The sequence below is a fragment of the Curcuma longa genome, chromosome 4, assembly GCF_044706935.1.
Source record: "Curcuma longa cultivar G26 ecotype Majalengka, Jawa Barat chromosome 4, ITB_CL_G26_1.1, whole genome shotgun sequence".
NCBI lineage: Eukaryota > Viridiplantae > Streptophyta > Magnoliopsida > Zingiberales > Zingiberaceae > Curcuma > Curcuma longa.
In genome coordinates, this window is record NC_133864.1 from 5,037,039 (window position 1) to 5,063,246 (window position 26,208).

General features: G+C 33.7%; 3 protein-coding genes and 1 pseudogene across 3 annotated transcripts; 1 reads left to right on the forward strand and 3 right to left on the reverse strand.

The window, feature by feature from the left end:
- Positions 1 to 313: 313 nt before the first annotated feature.
- Positions 314 to 1,966, forward strand: LOC141826956 (uncharacterized). Its single transcript, XM_074714266.1, has one exon. The coding sequence runs from the start codon at positions 314 to 316 to the stop codon at positions 1,964 to 1,966; it is 1,653 nt and encodes a 550-aa protein (XP_074570367.1).
- An 8,759-nt stretch (positions 1,967 to 10,725) lies between these two features.
- On the reverse strand, positions 10,726 to 11,837 carry LOC141826957 (F-box protein At5g49610-like; annotated as a pseudogene).
- A 2,510-nt stretch (positions 11,838 to 14,347) lies between these two features.
- LOC141826958 (uncharacterized) lies at positions 14,348 to 15,523 on the reverse strand. Its single transcript, XM_074714267.1, has one exon. The coding sequence runs from the start codon at positions 15,521 to 15,523 to the stop codon at positions 14,348 to 14,350; it is 1,176 nt and encodes a 391-aa protein (XP_074570368.1).
- A 9,257-nt stretch (positions 15,524 to 24,780) lies between these two features.
- LOC141826959 (uncharacterized) lies at positions 24,781 to 25,902 on the reverse strand. Its single transcript, XM_074714268.1, has one exon. The coding sequence runs from the start codon at positions 25,900 to 25,902 to the stop codon at positions 24,781 to 24,783; it is 1,122 nt and encodes a 373-aa protein (XP_074570369.1).
- Positions 25,903 to 26,208: the final 306 nt, after the last annotated feature.

The window sequence follows — 26,208 nt, forward strand, 5'->3', positions numbered from 1 at the left end:
ATTTGACAATTGGAAAAGGGTAAATCAAGGAAAAACATGTGCATTTCTTGCACATATTGGTTCTGCAGCCTCTTCCCCTCATACTATGTGCGAGAGAAGGGCTGAAAATTTGATGAAGCCCTCACAACATATTGATAATGTGATGCATGCTCAATCTCAAGAGGAAAAGGAGAAAAATCGTTTGCGTTTGAGGACCTCAATTGTAACTGTTCGCTGGTTAGCACTTCAAGCTTGTGCCTTTAGAGGTAATGATGAGTCTCTATCTTCATCTAATCGTGGAAATTTTCTTGAATTGATAAAGGCTTTTGCAAAAATGAATACAAAAATTGATGAAGTTGTACTTGAGAATGCTCCAAAAAATGCCCAATATACAGCTCCAGAAATTCAGAAAGAGATTTTACATATTATGGCCAATAGAGTACGAAAGATGGTTCGTGAAGAAGTTGGAGATAAATACTTTTGTATTCTTGTTGATGAAGCACGAGATATATCTAAACGAGAGCAAATGGCTATTATCCTGAGATTTGTGAATAATCATGGAATTTTGACAGAAAGATTTTTTGCCATCAAAAGTGTTAGTGATACTACTTCATTGAATTTGAAAAATGAAATATCGAATGTTCTTGTTCATCATAATCTCCAGGTGAAAAAAATTAGAGGCCAAGGATATGATGGTGCTAGTAATATGCGGGGTGCATGGAATGGACTTCAGGCATTATTTCTCAATGATTGTCCTTATGCATATTATGTCCATTGTTTTGCTCATCGATTACAATTAACATTGGTTTCTGCAGCTAAGGATGTCAGTGTTATTTGGGAATTCTTTTCTCATTTGGATAATATTATCAATATTGTCACTTCTTCTACTAAGCGCATTGCTGAGTTACATGCTGCACAAAGAAATGAAATTGAGTATATGTTGGCAATTGGAGAATGTGATTCTGGAAGTGGGGCCAATCAGATTGGTAATTTGCAACGAGCAGGAACTACTCGTTGGAGTTCTCACTATGACTCAGTAAAAAGCTTGATAGGTAAATACGCTGCAACTTGTAAAGTTTTTGAAGTTCTTAGTGATCATTCTCCAAATGGAAGAGCTAAGGCTGAAGTTCGTGGGATTTACAGAAATATGGCAAGTTTTGAATTTGTGTTCATTTTGCACTTAATGCATAAAATTCTGAGAACAACAGATACTCTTTGTCAGATTCTTCAAAGAAAATCTCAAGATATTTTGACTGCTATTACATTTGTCTCTACTACCAAAACTATCCTCCAAGATCTTAGAGAATGTGGATGGGAAGAATTTCTTAATGAAGTGAAAGTTTTTTGTTCAAGAAATGAAATTGATGTGCCCGACCTTAATTGTCCATATAAGATCGGTCGTTGCCGTCAGCAAATTACAGTTGAGCATCATTACCACTTTGATGTTTTTAATGCAGCAATAGATTTTATCTTGACTGAGTTAAATACTCGGTTCAATGAGTCATCAGTGGAACTTCTTTCTCTTAGTACAGCTTTAGATCCGAAAAATTTATTTGAATCATTTAACAGTGATGATATTTGCAAGCTTGCAATAAAATTTTATCCTGAAGATTTCACAGAGCAAGACATTGTTACTTTGGAGTATGAATTGGTTCATTATAAACTTGACGTGATGAAGAATTTGAAGGTTTCTACACTTGTTGAGTTGTGTCAGCAATTGACTGAGAGTGGGCGATCAAAGGTTTATGTTATGTTGACCAGATTGATTCATCTTGTATTGACGTTACCTGTTTCTACCGCCACTACTGAGCGAGCCTTTTCAGCAATGAAGCATGTGAAGACGTCACTTCGCAATAAAATGGAGGATGATTTTCTTGAAGATTGTTTGATACTTTATATTGAACGAGATTTAACTAAGGATATAGATGTAGATTCTATTATAGATGAATTTTATGTTTCAAAATCTCGTAGGGCACAACTTTATTGAATGGTATAATGTAAATGACTTTTCATTATATTAAGTCAAGCCCCCCCTAACTCTAATTTCTGGATCCGTCCCTGGCCATAGTCTACCCGGTGCGATGGCGGTGTGCACTAGGCTGATGTGTAGAGCGGAGGCACCCAGTGTTACAGTGGTGCGTAGAGCGAAAACACCCAGTGTGGAGAATCAGTATATGTATGCATCAGTATATTTAAACTAACAAAATGTATTCAAACGAATAAAAGAAATTGAAAAAATTTTCAAAACCAAAAGTAAAATAAGCATGTGATATATTTTCTTCCAGCAATTTGTAGTAAAAAGCAAGTGTATTTAGCCTAACCTACTTAACCCAATTAATCTAATTAACACTTGTTAATTACAACCAAACCTAACATTAACCCTAACTCTTTAGTTGATCAGTCCCAAAATACAACCTATCACAACATAAGTATAACAACACGTACACCCTACAAATAGATCATGCTTAATCCCACACCAACAGAGCATTATCAATTCAACAGTAAACCATACTCACCTCCAATTGTAGTAGATGCCCTAGATTTCAAGTTTCTGTTCAACTCCTTGCAGCCAAAACTCGAAAGATTTATCCGACCACAACGACAACAGTGCAAAGGAAAAGGACCGATCAAAGGAAATTTAACATCATCCAAAAACCCAAAACCCAAGACTCAATCAAAACCTAAATCAACTACCTTACCGATTGCCTCTTCTTCCTCAGTTTTCTTGCTCGTAATCAATCGGGGTCTCCCTCACGCGCACAACCAGCAAAGCTACTGCGCGATGCCCTGTAGAAGCAGGGAGGAGTGTCGGAGAGCAGAGAGAGCAGAGCAGCGGCGTCGGCTGAGCGAGGGAGGCGGCGTCCGGCGCTGATCTTCTCCACGCTGTGACGACAACGGCGCGATGGAAGGCGCGACAGCGTCTGGTCGCGAAAGGCAGGTGAGGACGACGACAGCGTCGCGGACGAGCGCAGCAAGGGCAGAGGTCTAATGCACATGTCCTCTCGGCGGCAGCAACGGCGGCAAACGGAAAGGGAGAGAGGGGGCGGCGCGGAGATTCCTGCCGAAGAGGAAGAGACGTCGTTTGTTGCTGGCGAAGGAGGAGGAGGAAGAGACGAGGGTTCTCGGCGCGGAGAGGAAGAGGGGAAAAATGTAGGAAACCACGCCGTCGTCGTCATCGGAGGGAGCGAAGATTTGGCGAAGGAGGGAAAGGGTTTCGGCGAAATCTGCGAGGGTTAGGGATTTTGGGGCTTCGGGAGCGGGAGGAGGTGAGAAATAGCAGGAAACACACGTGGCAATCCACGTGGCATGGTACACGTGGACTGCCACGTGTGTCATGCTAGGATTCATGCTACCGTTTCATGCTCTCTATCATTTCTGTTATAAATAATAGTTATGTTGTGCGACTGCCCATTCTTGTACGTCGTCTAAATTTTTTAACTTTTTTATTGATTTTTTAAATTTATAATTTAATTATTTAAAAATTTATTTTTAATATTTAAGAATTGGATTATAATATTAAGTATAAAAAATTTTAAAATAAAAAAATTTAAATGCTCGTGAGGTAGAATAAGAGGCCGATTATAATTAAAATTGATACGGTTCAATTCTATCCAATAATATAATTCAACCTAAACTATAATTAACATAAATAAAATTGAAATCCTTGTTCCTTATTATTGGATATTGGGATCTTAAAAAAAACCAATATAGTTTAGTGAAAAAAATAGTAGTGACATCAATTGATGAAAATCGAAATCTATATTTCGAGTAGATAGATCTATACTATTAATTTATTCTAAACCGATTAAGGATGAATGAGAAATTAATTATTTAAAGGCAGTCCAAATAACATTAATTGCTAATTAATGTTATATAAGAAAATGGATGGAGAATAGTCCCAAAAATTATTGATGGGTTTCCTTTCCTTATTAATGATATTGTATTAATGGAGTTAATACAAAAGCCCATGTGCTCTCTTCTCATGGGCGAGCAGGTGCTTGCACCTGTGAGTATGTGGCCCAACCGCCACTTGCATGTGCACTATGGGCGTTTTGTTGGCGCACTTTGTACTTGATCTGAAGAGTTGCACGCAATGAGCGTTGGACTCGTGCAGAGTCACGATCAAATCCAATGGATCATTGGATCCAGATTCGACGCCCCATGATAAATGGCTGATTTGAAGGGTCGCAACATGCTCGAAATTTCATCGAATTCATCAATTCTACTCATTCTTTGAGCATTAATCTCATCTTGTGCATTCAGTTTCCAAAAATCCTACGAGAAGGTTAACTGGTCTTGAAATTTAAAGTGCTACTATTCCGAGACATCGTCGTTGTATGTATCTTCGGAATGAATTGCTACTATCCGTAAGCACTTATAGCCGAATAATATCATTTACGGAGATAGTGTTGAACACTAACCTCGACGATTCATATCAGTTTGCATATTCTCTGGAAGCTACTATGAGTTTCACCGACAAACACTTATCACTGACTTCGACTAGCAAAATAAATTAGAGTAGGTTAGGAACTTGCTGAATTTAAATTTTACCAAAATATATATACTTTTAGAGGAGCAAGATCTTTTTTTAAAAAATTATAATAATTTGTTTCAAAATAAATTTTTAAATAAAATATCAATACTAAATTAATATTTTTTTAATTTTTATATACAAATGTAAGAATTACCTACAATAAGTTATATAGTTGTCCTTTGGATGTTGGAACAGAGGCACCTTTGTGGACTATTTTAAAAATAGATTGTGCACTTTTTGAGAACAGATCAAGGATACACAAGAGCATCTATTTTTCAAATGTCCATCTATTGAAGAGTTGTGGACGAGGATCAAAGGATGACTTTGTATGCATTAGGAGATTGCCCACCTATAGGCAGATGCTCTAAGTCTTCAAACATCATTGTCGAGGGATTAGGTCTTGACTAAAACTAGTCACCTAGCCATGAAATCTATGATACACCATGTGTGGATGACTAAGAATTGTAGTATTTTTGAAGAGGAATGGTGTGTGATTCCACAAGTCGATGCCATTAAGTAATAAATTATCGTCCTCTAGGACTATGATTTTGAGTACTAATTTACATGCATAGTAGGCTATATAAATGTGGATGTATGCCCACGTGGGGCATATGGGTGAGTACATGGGAGATCATGGGTTATTCCATGATCCCACTACTTACACCATGATCTCCACTCTTGATTCCTCCCCTCCCCTTATAAATACTTGTGAGAAGTATTGTAGAGGCATTGCATTGAGAATGCAGTGAAAAGAGGCTAGAGGGTTGCGACGTTGTGCAACCGCGGTGATAATTCGAGTTCTTGTGACTATCACTCCAATTGCGAGTTGTTGGAGTTCGCGTTCCATAATTTCCGGAATCAAACGACAAGAGATATACTTCTTTTAAAATTCTGCAAATACATATATGTTCGTTTGATTTCAACAATAAACGAACAGAATGAGAGAATTTGTTGTGAAAAGGAACAAAGAAAAACTAAGGAAGTTGAATAAAAGATGATAAAAAAAGAATCTTGAGACAATTTTAGGGTTTTAATTTTATCACGATGAATCATTAACAATTTGGTTGTGATTCTTTCTCTTACCTCAATGATAGATTTGCTCGAAGTGAGTTGTTCTAAGGTAATCGATGTGTCTATGGGAAGAAGAAAAGAACGAAAACAACTGATGTGTTTGTCCAAACATGACCCCTACGTTCGTAGTAGTCGTATTAGAGAGATCGCTTTCTCAAAGAGGTTTCTAGCTATCACGATGCTCCACGATCCCCTAGACTGTTATCCCTTACTTCATGAGGCTAAATCAGGTTAATCCTTTATGCTCTATAATATCACATGTAAACCTCAAGAGAGTTTAAATTACTTTTGCACTTAAACATTTAAGTTCAATATATAGACTTGAGATCAGAGTTCATTGTTAAGTTCTTTCCCTAATCTTTATCAAATACAACATATCTTAAATGTTAGATACGAGATCAAGGTTTGCCCCCGGTCATTCTTAGAGGAAACACTATCTTAAACTTTAATCATTCAAACAATACGTAAATACATTAAGAATACTAGATTGAATCAAGAATCTATGTCATAGATAAAAGAGAGAAATCATAATTATGAATTTAACATCGGATTACTCCCTAATCGTAAGATAAAACTACTTAGAAATATCAGTCATCGACATCATTGCTTCTTATCTTCAATACAACCTCCTCCTCGATCCTCTATCACAGGATTGGAAAACCCCCCAAAGCATCATATTCCTCTAAACCATCGTCCCTTGTCTCTTTTTATAGTTTTGGAACCTTTGACATATTCTTTAAAATCAAGGGGAGGCTAACAAATTTCTTAAAATCAAGGGGATACTAACAAATTATCCAAAATGAAAGGGAGACTAATACATTTTCCTAAAAATAAGGGAGAAGCCAATGTGAAATGCCACAGCTGTGGTAGACACCATGTCAGGGTTATGGTACACGCTGGAGTATCCTCATTGAATCCACATCATGGGACACACTTGTGACAAGTGACACGACTAGCTCATGTTGCATGTTGGACCTTCGATATGTTGCTCTGATGCTTGTTTTGCCTCTAAGATGGTACACAATCATGGCATGGGCCATGAGTAGGTGGTATATCATGTTACATCGTGTTATCCTTGAGTTTTTCATTTCTAATTATGCTCCAAATCAAATTCATCATTTCTTATCAATAATAAATAAATAAATAGTAATCATCCGAATTAAAAAGATGAAAAGAATATTAAACTTAGGAATTCATACAAATATGCTCATGTAATATAATAAATACATGGAAAATATAATTAAAAATATATATATGAATCACAGACATCAAGGGATAACTAAATATTTTGAGAGAATTTTCAAGAATGTGTAAGTTCGTATATCAATCTATTTGATGTTATATCAAATATAGTTAGATCAAGAAGACTAGCACTATACATTTAATTTCAATACATGATATATTCATTTTACTTATCTTTTTTTTGTTAATACATGTATCTAATTCTTACGATCCAATTAATTTTGAAGGTGGATGGTCTGATCCCATAGACTAATCACTAGGTAAATTTGAGAAGTGCAGTGAACCTTGACGTGGTGGCTGAACATCATGAATAATTCGAGCACCACGGTGTTTGATATGCCCTACTAGGGAATCAAACCATCATTGCATGATTATCCCGCTCAGTCAATATTTATCATCACATCATGCCTATTTTGATACATGATATATTTATTTTTCTTATTATACAAATAAATAGAAGTGTTGGGTTATGCCCGATAAGATAATTAAAAGGAGGAGAGAATAATTTAATATATCAATAAGGTAAAAATAAAATCAAAACACCTTTTAAAATAAAATAACTAATTTAAGATATTTTAGTTGAAATTCGGCCTCCTTCGAAGAATTGTTGAAATATATATAACATCCGTCGATAGATAGACATCTCCTATTTCTGGTATGGGTCTTTGGTGATAATGTGGATAGTTTGTAAATTAAGATGGGTTTAGAGAATTGTAGGGAGGTAGGGTGAACATATTCATTTTTTATAGATATATGTAAAAAATATCTCTGACCTCTTGCTCCGGTCTTGGCATGCTTCCTGCATCATGTGCCGAGCTCCTGCTCCGGTCTCGACATGCTTCCTGCATCAGGTGTCGACCTCCTACTTCGGTCTCGGCATGCTTCCTGCATCATGTGTTGACCTCCTGCTCAAGTATCGACATGCTTCTTGCATCGTGTGTCAACCTCCTACTCAGGTCTTGGCTTGCCTACACTACGCGTCGACCTCCTGCTCAGGTCTCGACATGTTGCCTACACTACACGCTGACCTCCTGCTCAGGTCTCGATATGCTTCCTGCGTCATGTGTGACCCTCCGCTCAGGGGCGGCTCAAGCCTCCGGGAGGTCCTAGGTGAATTTTTTTAAAAATAATAATTATTATTTTTAAAAAATTTCTTTCATCTATTTTTATTCGGATTTGAGATCGATAATGATGGGTTTAAAATTTTTTTAAAATAAATTAAAATATTAATTTTAAAAATAATTTTTTTATATAAAATTAAATTTTCTAGCTTTTTGATTTCTATATTCATTTCATTTATAATTTCTTTAGCAGAAATCATAGCAGATATGAATCCATTTTCTCTATACTCATTCAAAAAAGAAATAAAACCTTTTAATTGATCTAATACAATAGTAATGTTTATATCTTTATATTGTAAAAATTTGCTAACAGTATAATTGCGAATAAGATTACAAGTTTACAACAGGAATCATTGATAAGAAAATAAGAAATTAACAGAAGCATAAAAAAAGATTTGATAGGGAAATAAGGAAGACAATAACTTTAGGTTTTAAGATCATAGAAAAATATGTAACAAAAGATCTTAATTCTGATCATTCCTCTCCTTACACCCCTTGTGATGATTTCAAAAATGTCTTGAGGAGAAAAAATAAACTATCAAATAAATAAAATGTTTGAAGTTGAGCAAATTAGGTTATTAGATTAATAAAGAAGGAAGGAGAGGAATATAAAGAAACTAGTAAAATTAAAGTTTTAAGAATTGAGAAATATTAAATATATTGGAATGATGACAAAATCTTTATGAAATCCAATGATCATGCCAAATCTCTATAAAATCTAATGATCTAAAAATCTTTCCAAAATCTAATAAAAATATTTTAAAATTTTCTTATTATCTCAAAATAAATAAATAAATAAATATATATATAATGATTAATATTTAAAAAAAATGGGCCCCAATTTATTGGGGGCCTTAGGCGACCTTAGTGGCCTATGCCTAAAGCCGGCATTGCCTCCGCTTCGGTTTCGGCATGCCCCCTCATGTGGATATCAGTCCGAAGTTGCAGGCGACCTTAGCGCATGGGAGACAGGATCATCCTGATCAATCCCAGGATCCCAAAGCTATTTCTACCAAAGAAATATGAGCATATTTTCAAAATCTATAAGAACTAATCTTTCTAAATAAGAATAGGTATATCAGAATGATTTTTAAATGGATGCTAATATTTCAGAGATCAACTATTATAAAAAGGTAATCCATGTCCATGGGTATAGGTATGCACATATCAACCCTAATTTCTCTAGGTAATTAAACTCCTTCCTTATGCTAAACACTAACTTGAGCATCGGAGTGGCTTGTCGAAACCCATCCCTGGCACCATTCTAACCCTCTTTTTGAGTGCTTTGTAGGTCTCTTCTCCGCAACCTTATCTCAGAAGCGTGCACGTTGATAATCTTTGAACCGATGTTGGAACCATCCACGGTGTATTGCTCGGAACACATATATAGTCATTTTTTGATCCTCCTTCATAATGTCATCACAAGAGGGCACCAAAAGAATATGTGTTCTTGTGTCTCGGTATCTCCATCTCTCGCCTATAGAATACACCGTATCGATTCTTTAATTATTTCTTCTTGTCTCTAGTGGGAAGTATCTTTGAACTAGCAAACAGAGTGTAACTAGGGCTGAGTATTCGATTAAAATTAAATCGAATCGAATTAATTAAAACTAAACTGAATCAAATTTTTTTAAACTTATCGAATTGATCAAAATTTTAAATTATAAATCGAACAAATCGAATCGATAAAATATCAATTAATTTAGTTTTCGATCAAATTAATTGAAAAAATTAAAAATTTTAAATATTCTAAAAAATTTACCAATTAATTAAGAATTTATAAGTTTACTTATTTAGGAATTTATAATTTTTTATTTTGATTAATTTAGTTTATTTGATTTAATTGAATAAAAAATTTTAAAATTGAAACCGGACTGATTTAATTAATTGATTTTAAAAAAATAATCAAAATTCTAAAATAACTAAATTAAAATTTTATATTCAATCGGTTCAGTCAATTTATTTGATTTAATTGAATTGTTGCTAGCTGCATGGGTAGATTATATGTAAAACTTTCATGTCGTCCATATCTAGACTTTTTGTGACTTAGATAAGATTGGGACACCTAAAAAAGTTATATGCTATGACCACTCCTCTATCATGTTCGAACAAATCCCCAACCCTTACCTAGCACCTACGGTTGACCCAATAGATATATGCAAGGATGAAGTTCCAAATCTATAATACATATTTGATTAACTGAAAATCCAAGTACACTACTTTCTAATAGTTTTTTATTTTATAGAAAATTATAATAATTAACCTACTAATTTGTATTTTAGGATTTAGGGGTTTTCCATAAATATCAAGATTTCCTCTTAAATATCCAAAAATAATTTCAACTTAATCGCTAATTTGGATTGAAAATAATTTGCATAGATAAAGAAAATCAAATTTGTGCCAAAAAAATAAAGTTAAGGTACCAAGTGTCTGGGTGATAATCTGGATGTCCTATTGCAACACCATTGCCCCGAGAACAATGCCTCTATATATGCTTTATAACTCATGATATCATGTATCATTATCGATTTGAATTAAAGTTTAAACAATTTGAGTCGAACTTGAATTTAAATTTCATTTCAAATCATTATTTTTCAGATTCATTCAATGCGTATTGGCACTCTTGTGCTATAATTAAGCAATCTTATTCTACATGAGATTTCTTTTTTTCACGATTTGATCTAAGACCGTTAATTATTAAATTACACAGCAGTAATTCTTCGTCTAATTATATATACAAATAAAATTGATAATATTAAATATAATCCAATAATTACTTCAACATGGCTGAAGAGAATTAGAGTAGGCGAAGAACTTGCGGTAGGGAAGTCTTTTCTTCGTCTCCAACAGCCAAAACTGTCGCCTCTTGAAGGAGTAGGCATATGTTTGATAGTTGTCGCCGTTGAAAAATAGAAGCATTCCGTTCGTTATTCCACCGTCGCAGAGGTAGAAACCGTACAGTCTTTCCCCATATCGCTGGCGATCAGCCACCGCCTCGTCGAAGTTAACCCACATCGATCCCTTTAACCACCTCCACAGTGTGAATTTGCGGGAGCGCCTGTCGTAATGCACCAGGCACAGCCACGGCCTCTTCCCTGCCTCCTCCCAAACCGCCAACCTGGTCGGGTCGTCCGGCGCGACGGAGTCGGGCGCCGCCAAGAAGTCGACGAGCATCGTGGAGGTGTCGATGGCGACGACGCAAGATGTGGAGATGGAGGAGCCGAAGACGGAGTTCTCGAACACCACGAGATTGCTCAGCTTCAACTTGCACTGCGGCGCCAGGTCGACTTGCTTGTCCTCGACGATCCACTCTCCGGCCGCCGAGTCGTAGAAGCAGAACTGGTACACGTTGGAGCGATAATGTTTTTCCGTGAGCAGGCACACGAGTTGATACTTGCACTTGAGGTGGTCGTCGTCGTCGACGAACTTCACGGCCAACCCTCTCCAAGCCTTTTTGCACATTTGTCCGGCGGGGCAGGAATCATCCGCACTTCGTTGCAGGCGGGGTTCACGACGAAGAAGCCGCCGTCGTCTTTGTGATAACGGTAGAAGAGGAGGCCGCGGGAGGAAACGACGAGCTCGGCGAAATTGGGGACGGCGAGCTCGAGGAACGACAGCATGAACGGAGAAAATCCGGCCATGGGGTTTAGAAGGTTGAAGTCTGATTGGTGCTCCCAGCTTTTGTCGACGAAGACTCCGGAGGCGCCGACATTGCGTCGGGATTGCAGTAGGCGGAAGCAGAGGTCGGCGGCGAGGCGGCGGAAAGACTTGGATAGGAGCTGGAGTTGCACGATCTTCTTGGCCGGAAGGTAAGAGAAGATCTCGAGCAAGAGATCGTGGGGAAGAAGTTCACCTTCATATTTTCCCCTTTTTACAATATCGGTAGCCATAACCGGGGATGCATGGCGGCGGCGGCCAACCCTAAAATATATATAGATTCCTAACCATACTAAAGTTTTTTTTTTTTTTGTATAGTTTTTTGATTTGGAATTGATCGTATTTTTGTCAACCAATAAATTAAATTTTTAAAAATAATTTTGGATTAATATCAGAAAATAATTTCCAAACTAACTTTAATTTCTAAACTACAAAACAGATACAGAAAATAAAATAATACAAATTAAAAATTTTAATTTATATATAATAGTTATGTTGTGCGACTGCCCATTCTTGTACGTCGTCTAAATTTTTTAACTTTTTTTATTGATTTTTTAAATTTTATAATTTAATTATTTATAATTTTATTTTTAATATTTAAGAATTGGATTATAATATTAAGTATAAAAAATTTTAAAATAAAAATATTTAAATGCTCGTGAGGGAGAATAAGAGGCCGATTATAATTAAAATTGATACGGTTCAATTCTATCCAATAATATAATTCAACCTAAACTATAATTAACATAAATAAAATTTAAATCCTCGTTCCTTATTATTAGATATTGGGATCTTAAAAAAAACCAATATAGTTTTGTGAAAAAAACGTAGTGCTATCAATTGATGAAAATCGAAATCTATGTTTCGAGTAGATAGATCTACACTATTAATTTATTATAAACCGATTAAGGATGAGTGAGAAATTAATTATTTAAAATCAGCTCAAATAACATTATTTGCTAATTAATATTATATAAGAAAATGGATGGAAAATAGTCCAAAAAATTATTGATGAGTTTCATTTCCTTATTAATGATGTTGTATTAATGGAGTTAATACAAAAACTCATGCATGTGCTCTCTTCTCATGGGCGAGCAGGTGCTTGCACCTGTGAGTATGTGGCCCGACCGCCACTTGCACGTGCACTATGGGCATTTTGTTGGCGCACTTTGCACTTGATTTGAAGAGTCGCGCGCAATGAGCGTTGGACTCGTGCAGAGTCACGATCAAATCCAATGGATCATTGGATCCAGATTCGACACCCCATGATAAATGGGTGATTTGAAGGGTCACAACATGCTCGAAATTTCATCGAACTCATCAATTCTACTCATTCTTTGAGCATTAATCTCATCTTGTGCATTCAGTTTCCAAAAAGCCTACGAAAAAGTTCACTGGTCTCAAAATTTAAAGTGCTACTACTCCGAGACATCGTCGTTGTATCATGTTCGAACAAATCCCCAACCCTTACCTAGCACCTACCAACCTACGGTTGACCCAATAGATGCAAGGATGAAGTTCCAAATCTGTAATACATAATTGATTAACTGAAAATCCAAGTGCACTACTTTCTAATAGTTTTTTATTTTATAGAAAATTATAATAATTAACCTACTAATTTGTATTTTAGGATTTAGGGGTTTTTCATAAATATCAAGATTTCGTCTTAAATATCCAAAAATAATTTCAACTTAATCGCTAATTTGGATTGAAAATAATTTGCATAGATAAAGAAAATCAAATTTGTGTCGAAAAAAAAATAAAGTTAAGGTACCAAAACAAATATAGGAAAATAAAACAACAAAAATTAAATTGTTTAATAATGTAAACTAGATAAAGAATAGTTGCATGAAGTTAATTCACATTACTATGCAATGAGGTGATGGAAAGATTATGCGAAACTGAGTCACTGTTCTCTTCCGTCGTAATTAATTATAATTTTTTGATTTACTTTTTCATAAATAATTATAGAACCGATCGTATGAGACCGCTGGGATGACAGATTCCCATCTTTTATTAAAGAAGAGATGATGAAAGAATTTATTATATGTTACCTTATTCTTTTTATGATTTGAATTCATAATTATAAGGTGTGTTTGGTTTCAGTTATCATATATAATTTTGATTATATTATCAGGTATAAAATATAATATAATATTATTTAGTTCAATTTATGTACGTGGAGAGACTAAAATATAAATAATTTAATATTTATTATATTATTCTCAATTTAATTTATTTTTAAAATAAATTAATAATATTAATGATGATAATAAATTGATAATATATAAAAAATAAATATAATTTATTTATAATTTTTTAAATTTTAAAATAAATTTATATTTTTTTAATAAAATAATTAATTTTTATCTAAAAAAAATAATTTATTAAAATAATTATTTTTATAAAATAATTTATTGAAATTAATAAATATAATTTTTTTTTAATTTTTCAATTTTTCATTGATACAAATAAAATTACCCCTTAGATTATATAGTAATAATTTTATCATTGACACAAATAAAATTGATAATATTAGCTCCAGATGCATGGTAAAATGCGTAAGTGAATAAATAAGAGAATTCAAATTCAAATTCAAATTCAGACTAATATGGAGAGATTTGTGAAATAAAAAAGCTCGTGGATATGAGATTTGTGAAATAAAAAAAAAGTTAAATAAAGGGACACCTAAATTGTTATTAATTATTAATAATATTATTAAATACAATGCAATATAATTACTTCAGCATGGCCGAAGAGAATTAGAGTAGGCCAAGAACCGGCGGCAGAAAATTCCTGTCTTCGTCTCTAACTTGATAAACTGCTGCAAATTGAAGGAGTAGCGATATGCTTGATTGCCGTTAGTGTTTAAAAATAGAAGCAATCCGTTCATCGTTCCACCGTCGCAGAGGGTGAAATCGTCCTCTTCGTTTCCACATCGCAGGCCATCGACTACCACCTCGCTGAACTTAACCCATATCGATCCCTTCAACCACCTCCACAGTGTGAATTTACCGGAGAGGTTGTTGTAATACACAAGGCACAACCATGATCTCTCTCCGGAGGCCTCGTCACAAACCGCCATGTTGATCAGCCCGTCTCCCTGCGAGACGGAGTCAGGCACCTGCAAGAAGTCGACGAGCTTCGTGGAGGTGTCGATGGCGGCGACACGAGATGACAAGTTCGAGGCGACGAAGACGGAGCCCTTAAACACCACGAGATTTCTCAAATTTAGGAAGGGCGATCCCAAGTCGACCTGCCAGTCGTCGACGATCCATTCTCCAACGGCCGAGTCGTAGAGGCAGAGCTGGTACAGGCTGGACCATGCATTCGTGGTCCGTAGGTACACGAGTTGATATTTGCACTTGAGGTGGTCGTCGTCGTCGAGGAACTTCACGGCCAAGCCTTTGTACGGCATATCGCTGCATCCTTCTGGCGGGGCAGGGATCATCCTCACATCGTTGCAGGCGGGGTTCACGACCAAGAAATTATCGCCGCCGCGGTGACGGTAAAAGAGGAGGCCGCGAGAGGAAACGATGAGGAGAGCATCGTTGAAGACGACCTGGAGGAACCGGACCAAGAACTGGGGAAGGGGAAAGCCCGCTGCATGGTTTAGTAGGAAGAGATCTAATCTCCCATCGAAGGGGTCGTAGATGAAGACGCCGGAGGCGGCGAGGTTGCGTTGAGATTGCAGTAGGCGGAAGCGGGGGTCAGCGGCGAGGCGGCGGAAAGACTTGGAGAGGAGCTGGAGTTGCAGGATCTTCTTGGCCGGGAGGTAAGAGAAGATCTCGAGCAAGAGATCGTGGGGAAGAAGTTCACCTTCATATTTTTCCCCTTTGTCCGGCGACAATATCGGTAGCCATAACCGGCGATGCAGGGCGGCGGCGACCAATCCTAATATATATAGATTCCTAAACATACTAAATTAGTTTTTTTTTTGTAATTTTTTTCTCAACGGATCAAAATTTATTTTTGATTTGGAATTGATCGTATTTTTCTCAACGGAAAAATTAAATTTTCAAAGATAATTTTGGATTAACATCAGAAAATAATTTTCAAACTAAATTTAATTTCTAAACTAGGTTGAATGCATGCGCGGGGGATTGTCCATTCTTGTACGTCTAAATTTTTTTAATTTTTTATTGATTTTTTAAAATTTATGATTCAATTATTTAAAATTTTATTTTTAATATTTAACAATTAGATTATAATATTAAATATAAAAAAAATTTAAATCCTCGTGAGGTAGAATAATAGGCATATTATAATTCAACCTAAACTATAATTAACATAGATAAAACTGAAATCCTCGTTCCTTATCAAGGACTTCCACTAGCAAAATAAATTAGGGTAGGTTAAGACCTTGCTGAATTTAAATTTTACCAAAATATATTTACTTTTAGATGAGCAAGATCTTTTTTAAAAAATTATAATAATTTGTTTCAAAAAATTTTTTTAAATAAAATATCAATATTCTACTTAATTTTTTTTATAATTTATGATAAATTAATATATTTTTTTTAATTTTCATATACAAATGTATGAATTACTTACAACAAGTTATATAGTTGTCCTTTGGATGTTGGAACAGAGGCAACTTCCCATGAGCTATTAGTCAGACTATTTTGAAGATAAATTGTAAACTTTTGTGGATAGATCGAGGATATACAAGAGCATGTATTTTTTAAATGTCCATCTATTGAGGAGCTGTGGAGGAGGATCAAAGGATGACTAAAACATTATCGAGGGAGATTGTCCACCTATAGGTAGATTTTCTAAGTCTTTGAACATCATTATCAAGGGATTAGGGTCTTGACTAAAACTAATCACCTAGTCATGATATCTACGATACACCATGTGTGGATGACTAAGAATCATAGTATTTTAGAGAGGGATGGTGTTCGATTCCGCAAGTCGATTGATGTCATCAAGTAATAAATTATCATCCTCTAGGACTATGATTTTGAGTACTAGTTTACAAACAAAGTAGACTATATAAACGAATAGAATGAGAGAATTTGTTGTGAAAAAGAATAAAGTAAAACTAAGAAAACTGAATAAAAGATGAAAAAAATGAATCTTGAGACAATTCTAGGATTTTTATTTTATTACGATAAATCACTAACAATTTGGTTGTGATTCTTTCTCTTGCCTCAATGATAGATTTGCTCGAAGAGAGTTGTTCTAAGCAGAGACGGATCATAAGCAAGGTTGTCTTGGGCTCTAGCCCAACCCAATTTTTATTACCTAGGTAAGTTTTTTACTTAGTCCACTAAAGCTCACCCCTTCGACACTCAAAGTCCAGCCCACCTCCTTAAGTTCAACTGTTCAAGTCACCCAACTCTAATTCCTAGATCCATCCATGAATGGACTTCTCTATAAAGTGGCGGATATAACAACACACAATAGGATATGAGAGAGAATGAAAACACCTGAGGGTGCGTTTGGTTCAAGTTATGATATATAATCTTGGTTATATGATTACTAGGTAATCACATAACCAAGGTTATGGGGCATAAAACATAACCTAATGTTGTTTGGTTTACTTTATTTATTTGGAGGGAATAAAACATAACCAGTTTTATATTTACTATATTACCCTTCATTTAATTATATTTTAATATAATTTATTAAATTAATAAGTATAATTTGTTAATTTTATTTTAATAAAATAATTCATTAAAAATAATTATTTTAATAAAAAAATTATTAAAATAATAAATATAATTTGTTAATTGTATTTTTTTAATTTTAAAATAAATTTATATATTAATAAAATAATTTATTAAAATAATTATTTTAATAAAATAATTCATTACGTTAATAAATATAATTCCTTAATTTTATATTTTTAAATTTAAAATAAATTTATATTTCTTTTAATAAAATAATTTATTAAAATGATTATTTTAATAAAATAATTTATTAAATTAATAAAGATAATATGATAATTTTATTTTAATAAAATAATTCATTATAAATAATTATTTTAATAAAATAATTTATTAAATTAATAAATATAATTTGTTAATTTTATTTTTTTAATTTAAAAAAATATATTTTTAATAAAATAATTTATTAAAACAATTATTTTAATAAAATAATTCATTAAATTAATAAATATAATTCATTAAATTAATAAATATAATTCATTAATTTTATTTTTTAAAATTTAAAATAAAATTTTTTAAAATTTATAAATATTTAAATTAAAATTTATTGAATTAAATAATTTGATTTTATTTATATTTTATAGTACCTTTTAATTAACTTAGTTTTAAAATCGGAGGGTAATCATGGAAAAAATTTCGTTAACCTCAGGAATCGTAAAAAACCTTAGGCTGCCAAGGTAATCACATTAACGGATTATAACTCATTTGCTGATGTGGCGGTAATGTTGTATTACTTGAGAATCAATCATATCCTGAACCAAACAAGGTTATCAACGATAACCTTGGACAGATAACCAAGGTTATCAATGATAACCCCCAACCAAACACCCCCTGAGGGTTGTAGTAGAAAGATGATAACACATCTCAGCGTAATACGTTGTTGGACGTAACAAAATGAGAACAAGACATTTTCATTGGGCATGAATAGCATATATAGTTTGATCTTTTGTTGGACAAAAAACGAGAACTAGACATTTTCTTTGCCCAGATCATCATTTAAGATGAATAATTGGATAAAAGTACACATGAAAGAAACACAAGGAGAGGAATTGGACGACAAACAACCAAGGATTCCCTTCGTGATGTGACCCAATGAAGAAGACTTGTGAGGTTGTGAAGAAGACCAAAAGTAAATGGCAAAAGGACTTGGATTAAAAGGGGAAAGATGGTGGATTTGGATCACATGCACAGACTAGGAAGCACCATAAGGATATGGTGTTACAGAATTATGACCAACTTTGAATTTGTGTTCATTTTTGACTTAGTACATAAAATTCTGAGAAAGGGTGATCAAAGGTTTATGTTATGTTGACCAGATTGATTCATTTTGTGTTGACGTTATTTGTTTCTACCACCACTACTGAGCGAGTGTTTTCAGCAATGAAACATGTGAAGATGTTACTTCGCAATAAAATGGAGGATGATTTTCTTGAAGATTGTTTGACACTCTATATTGAATGAGATTTAACCAAAGATATAGATGTAGATTCTATATATTATAAATGAATTTTATATTTCAAAATCTCGTAGGGCACAACTTTGTTGAATGGTATAGTGTAAATGGCTTATTATTATTATTATATATATATATGGATAATAATATATAATTCAGTATATTAAGTCAAACCCTACCTACTCTAATTTCTAGATTCGTCCTTGGTTCTAAGGTAATCGATGTGTCTATGGGAACAAGAAAAGAAAGAAAACCATAGATGTATTTGTCCAAACATGACCCCTACTTTCTTGTAGTCATATTAGCGAGATTGCTTTATCAAGGAGGTTTCTATCACGATGATGCTCCACCATCCCTTGGACTGTTATCCCTTACTTCATGAGACCGAATCAGGTTAATCCTTTACGCTCTATGACATCCCATGTAAATCTCAAGAGAGTTTAAATTACTTTCGCACTTAAACCTTTAAGTGCAATATATAGATCTGAGATTTGAGTTCATTGTTAAGTTCTTCCCCTAATCTTTATCAAATACAACATATCTTAAATGCTAGATATGAGCTAGATCAAGGTTTGCCCCCGGTCATTCTTAAAGGAAGCACTATCTTAAACTTTAATCATGCAAACAATACGCAAATACATGAAGAATACTAGATTGAATCAAGAATCTATATCATAGATAAAAGAGAGAAATCATAATTATCAATTTAACATCACATTACTCCCTAATCCTATAATAAAGAAAACTACTTAGAAATATCGATCATTGACATCGTAGCTTCTTGTCCTCAATGCAATCCCCTCCTCGATCCTCTGTCACAGGATTGGGAAAATCCCCAAATCATCATATGCCTCTAAATTGTCGTCTCTTGTCTCCTTTTATAGTTTTGGAACCTTTGACATATTCTTTAAAATCAAGGGGAGGCTAACAAATTTCTTAAAATCAAGGGGATACTAACAAATTATCTAAAATCAAAGAGAGACTAATACATTTTCCTAAAAATAAGGGAGAAGCCAACGTGAAACGCCACAACTATGGTAGACACCATGGCAAGGTCATGGTACATGCTAGAGTGTCCTCATTGAATCCATATCATGGGACACACCCGTGACAAGTGACACGGCTAGCTCATGTGCCATGTTTGACCTTTGATATGTTGCTCTGATGCTCATTCTGCCTCTAAGATGGTACACAATCATGGCATGGGCCATGAGTAGGTTGTATATCATGTTGCATCATGTTGCCCTTGATCTTTTCATTTATAATTATGCTCCAAATCAAATTTTCAATTCCTATCAATAAAAAGTACAAATAGCAATCATCCAAATTAAAAAGATGAAAAGAATATAAAAATTAGAAATTCATACAAATATGCTCATGTAATATAGTAAATGCATATAAAATAGAATTATATATATATATATATATATATATATATATATAAGGACAACTGAATATTTTGAGAGAATTTTAATGAATGTGTAAGTTTGTATATCAATCTATCTGATATTATATCAAATATAGTTTAATCAAGAAGACTACAACTATACATTTCAATACATGATCGATATATTTATTTTACCTATCTTTTTTGTTAATACAGGTATCTAATTCTTACGATCTGATTAATTCTGGAGGTGGATGGTCTGATCCCATATACTAACCACTAGATAAATCTTAGAAGTGCAGTGAGCCTTGACGTGGTGGCCCAACATCATGAATAGTTCGAGCACCGCGGTGTTTAATATGTTCTAGGAAATCAAACCCTCATTGCATGATTATCCCACTCAGTCATTTATCATCTCATCATGCCCATTTTGATACATGATATATTTATTTTTCTTATTATACAAATAAATAGAGGTGCAGTTATTATGTTCCAAAATAATTGAAATGCCTACTCTGCCCAAAAACTATTAAATTAGGACAGTATCACTGGACTCAAATTAGGTTGGGCTAGTGCTGATTCAATTTAAGTTAATTACAATCAAACTATACTTGAGCCAGGGGCAATTGGGTTATGCCCGATAAGATAATTAATAGGAGGAGAGAATAATTTATTATATCAATAAAGTAAAAAATAGATCAAAACACCTTTTTAAATAAAATAATTAATTTAAGATATTTTAGTCAAAATTTGACCTCCTACGAAGAATTGCCGAAAAATACATAACATTCGTCAATAGATAGATATCTCCTATTTCATATATAGTCATTCTCTAATCCTCCTGTCCTCGAGGTAATGGTGTTGCGGTGGTAGGATATCTAGGTTGTCACCCAGACACCTGCGGTTCGATCTCAACTACGGCGTATTTGCAGGAATTTTCTTCCAAATCTAGAACACAATCAAAAGATGTTGAGCGTCTAGGTTGGTCGTTACGTGCGCTTCCTGATTTACGCTGGTGGTCGATGAAAATTTTCTATGAAACCGGACCGATCACCATCAGTGTCATGTTCGCCCTTGTAACTATGACAATTTTCCTGAATACATGTATATAAAAAGCCAACAAGCAAACACACAGATCCATCACAAACAAGATATAAGGCCTACACGGCCACAACTACTCAACTAATACATGAATTGATAAGTCTGCAACATATAAAAAATATTTGAAGCAGAAACATCGGAAATCTGAACAAAACACACAACCACAACTATAAGTCCATGTCCACGAATAAAATTCATAACCGTAGGTACACGAGTTGATATTTGCACTTGAGGTCCCATCGAAGGGGTCAAAGATGATCGCTGGAGGCGGAGAGGTTGCGTGTTGCGTTGAGATTGCAGCAGGCGGAAGCTGCAGTCAGCGGCGAGGTGGCGGAAAGGCCTAGAGAGTAGTTGGAGTTGCATGATCATCTTGGCCGGAAGGTAAGAGAAGATCTCGAGCAAGAGATCGTACGGAGTTGATCACTTTCATCTTTTATTATATATATATATATATAATAATAATAATCATAATCATAATAATTCAATCCGATTAAATTTTTTTTGGATTTTAAATGAAAATTTTATTCTAAAAACATTGATAGACCATGTCTTTTTCCATGCATCCTTCGAAGGAACCAAACTCCCAATCAAAATTTTTATGAGGTAGTACAATTCTTTAATAATTGTTATATATATATTTTTTAAAAAAAGAATGATCCATAATGCAAACTGGGAATAATGTGATTAAATCATAGAAATAGAAGGAGATTAACTAACCTATATATGCTAAGACTTGCATTGTGAGCTGCTGTTATAACTTCAGGTTTCCTTGTTATTCTATATATTCTCAGTTGAAGACTGGTTATGATATCACAATGGAATGGATTTCTTATAAACTAGAGCATGATTCAGATTGATAAAAGAGAATAAATCCTTTGTACGTAATTGCAAATAACACAATGGTGGAAGGTGGGTAATGTTGTTGTCTGATATATACATATTAACTAGATGCTAAATTCTCCTCCTTTTGCCATCCACTAATGTCTAAGTTCCTAATTATGTGTGTCATTTTGGTTGCTAAGATTTTTTATTTTCTTTTCTGCTCTTGCTTCCTTTTTCTGATTTTTCATTCATATGCATCTCTGCTGTTCTATGGGTTTGAAAATTTTGTACATATTGAAGGGCAAGTGAAAAACATAGTTAACCCTTTGGCTGTGTTTAAAGTTATCCTATAATTTTCTCAGCATGATTTAATTCCTTATCCTCCTTGGCTTGAGAAATTCTATTGTAGCCTTTTGAAAGTAACACAATCATCATCTTTTATTCTATTAGGAAGAAAAAAGAGCTGAGCAAAAATGTAGATCCATCTGATGAGAATCATGATACAAACCCTAAGCTCCATCTCGAGTCTTGCAGTAAGAAAGCAATTGAACATAAATGAAGATCCAGCATTCAACAATCCTCGAGTGCTCGAAGATAAAGTAACAGAAGGTGAGGCAACTCAATCTCTTCAAATCTCATTTAATGATGCTTCAATTGAGGAGCTGACAAGGTACAGTTTCATGTTGTTGCTTCTCTGTGAAGTTGTTGTGGTTGTTGTTTATTATTGTTTTATTTTGCTAGAGATTTTTTATTTAATCTTTTCATTTCAAAAATTATTCCTGTTATAATTTTATGTATGAAAAAATTTATCTTTCAATAAAAATTAATTTTTTATCATTTAAATATTGGTTATATATAATAAATTTGTGATATGCATTTTAAATGTGGATGGATGAGAAAGAACTTTGATATTGATTGTATATAAATATAATCAAGAGATATTGATAAATTTTTTATATTAACGACGGTGTTAGCGATCGAATTCATAATCGGTCGTTAAATTTAATGATTGATTTTCAAATTTCATCATTAATTTTAGTGACTGAATACATAATCAGTTGTTAATATTAAAGACGGAACGTAAAATCGGTCGCTAATTTGCAACCCTTTTAACAACTTTTTTAACATTCAATCGCTAATTAGCAAACGAATTAAAAATTAGTCAATAATTTTAATGATCGAATCTGATTTCAATCGCTAATTTTAGCGATCAAATCCAAAATCAGTCGCTAAGTCTAGCGATCGAATTTGATTTAAAGATTTCGATTGCTAATTTTAACGACCGAATTCAAAGTCGATCACTAAATCTATATCAACCGAATTCAAAATATAGCGATCGAATTTAAATTCGATCGTTAATTAGCGACCGAATTTAATTTTAAATGTTAAATCGAATTACGACGAAATTTTTTATGATTTTTTTTTTTGTTGTTAATCGGATTTAACGATCGAAAATTTGGTGGTTAAATATGATTATTTTTGCAGTGTTCAAAAACCTTCGAAAACCCATTTTTCCATAAAGAATAGTTGCATGAAGTTCACTTATTATATGCTATTTTATTCTGTATTATAATATTTTATTTTTATGATTTTAATCCATAATTATTAGGGGTACATTAGATTTAAGTTATTATACATAATTTTAATTATATAATTATTAGATATAAAATATAATCTAATATTATTTTATTCAATTTATTCATGTAGAGGAAATAAAACATAATCAATTTAATATTTATAATATTATCCTCAATTTAATTTATTTTTAGAATAAATTAAATTAAAATAATAGTATTATTGATGATAATAAATTAATAACATATATATAATAAATATAATTTATTTTATAATTTTTTAAATTTAAAATAAATATTAATAAAATAATTTATTAAATTAATAAATATAATTCTTTAATTTTATTTTAATATATAAAAGAATTAGTTAAAACAATTATTTAATAAAATAATTCATTAAATTAATAAATATAATTAGTTAATTTTATTTTTTTAATTTTAAATAAATTTTTGTATAATTTAATAAAATAATTTATTAAATTAATAAATATAATTTATTAATTTTATTTTTTAAAATTTTAAGTAAATTTTTATATATTTTAATAAAATAGTTCATTAAAATAATTTATTAAATTAATAAATATAATTCATTAATTTTATTTTTTTTAAATTTAAAATAAATTATCTCTTTTAAATTTATAAGTTTTTAAATTAAAACTTATTAAATTAATTAATTTATTTATAATAAGATTGATACATTTTAATTAATTCAATTTTAAAATCGAAGATTAATCCTGATAAAAAATTTCATTAACCTTTAAAATAAGAGATCATATTTTCAGATTATAACTCATTTACTGATGTAATGATGAAATCGATCATAAATAAATTAAATAAAATTATAGTTGATAATCTTAATAAATAATCAAGATTATCAATGATAATTATGAGCCAAATGGCCCTTTAGATCATATAGTAATAATTTTATGATTGATACAAATAAAATTGATAATATTAGCTCCAGATGCAGGTAAAATAGTGAATAAATAAGAGAATTTAAATAAGATTTTTGGAGAGATTTGTGAAATAAAAAAGTTAAATAAAAATAAAGCTCGTGGATATGAGATTTATGAGGTTTTAGATTACAAAAACTCATTTAGGATCTCTAGAAGGGACACCTAAATTGTTATTATTAATAATATTATTAAATACAATGCAATAATTACTTCAGCATGGCTGAAGAGAATTAGAGTAGGCCAAGAACCGGAGACAGTAAATTCCTGTCTTCGTCTCCAACTCGGTAAACTGCTGCAATTTGAAGGAGTAGGAATATGCTTGATTGGTGTTGTCGAAAATTAGGAGCATTCCGTTCATCGTTCCACCGTCGCAGAGGGTGAAACCGTACATTTTGTTTCCACATCGCCGGCCGACTACCACCTCGCTGAACTTAACCCATATCGATCCCTTCAACCACCTCCACAGTGTGAATTTGCCGGAACGGTTGTTGTAATGCACCAGGCACAACCATGATCTCTCTCCGGAGGCCTCGTCCCAAACCGCCACCTTGATCCTGTCTCCCGGCGAGACGGAGTCAGGCATCTGCAAGAAGTCGACGAGCCTCGTGGAGGTGTCGATGGCGGCGACGCGAGATGAGAAGCTGGAGGCGATGAAGATGGAGCCCTTAAACACCACGAGATTGCTCATTTTTAGGTAGGGCGTTCCCAAGTCGACCTGCCGGTCGTCGACGATCCATTCTCCGACGGCCGAGTCGTAGAGGCAGAGCTGGTACAGGCTGGACGATGCACTCGTGGTCCGTAGGTGCACGAGTTGATATTTGCACTTGAGGTGGTCGTCGTCGTCGAGGAACTTCACGGCCAAGCCTTTGTACAGCATCGGGCAGAATCCTTCCGGCGGGGCAGGGATCATCCTCGTATCGTTGCAGGCGGGGTTCACGACCAAGAAGTTATTGCCGACGCGATGACGGTAAAAGAGGAGGCCGCGAGAGGAAACGAGGAGGTGAGCAACGTCGAGGACAACCTCGAGGAACGGGACCAAGAACGGGGGAAAGCCCGCTGCGTGGTTTAGTAGAAACAAATCTAATTTCCCATCGAAGGGGTCGAAGATGATGACGCCGGAGGCGGCGAGGTTGCGTTGAGATTGCAGCAGGCGGAAGTTGCGGTCCGCGGCGAGGCGGCGGAAAGGCCTGGAGAGGAGTTGGAGTTGCAGGATCATCTTGGCCGGAAGGTAAGAGAAGATCTCGAGCAAGAGATCGTAGGGAAGGAGTTGATCACCTTTATCTTCCTCCCTCCCGCCGGCAACGATATCGGTATCCATACGAAGATCAGCCATGGCTAGAGATGAATGGCGGCGGCCAATTAATTCTCTCTCTCTATATATATAATAATAATAATACCATGTCTTTTTCATGCCTTCGAAAACCCTTTTTCCCATAAATGTAAAATTTTCATTTTTTTTCCATATGCCCTTTCTAAATTTATTTTTTTAAAAAAATTTGGAATAACCTCCAAAAATTATATAAAGCAAATTAAATTAATGATTATAGATTATATTTTAAGGTACATAACAAATTAATACAGAAAAAATAAACTAATACAAATTAAATTTTTAATAAGTAAAATGCATATAAAATTTAAA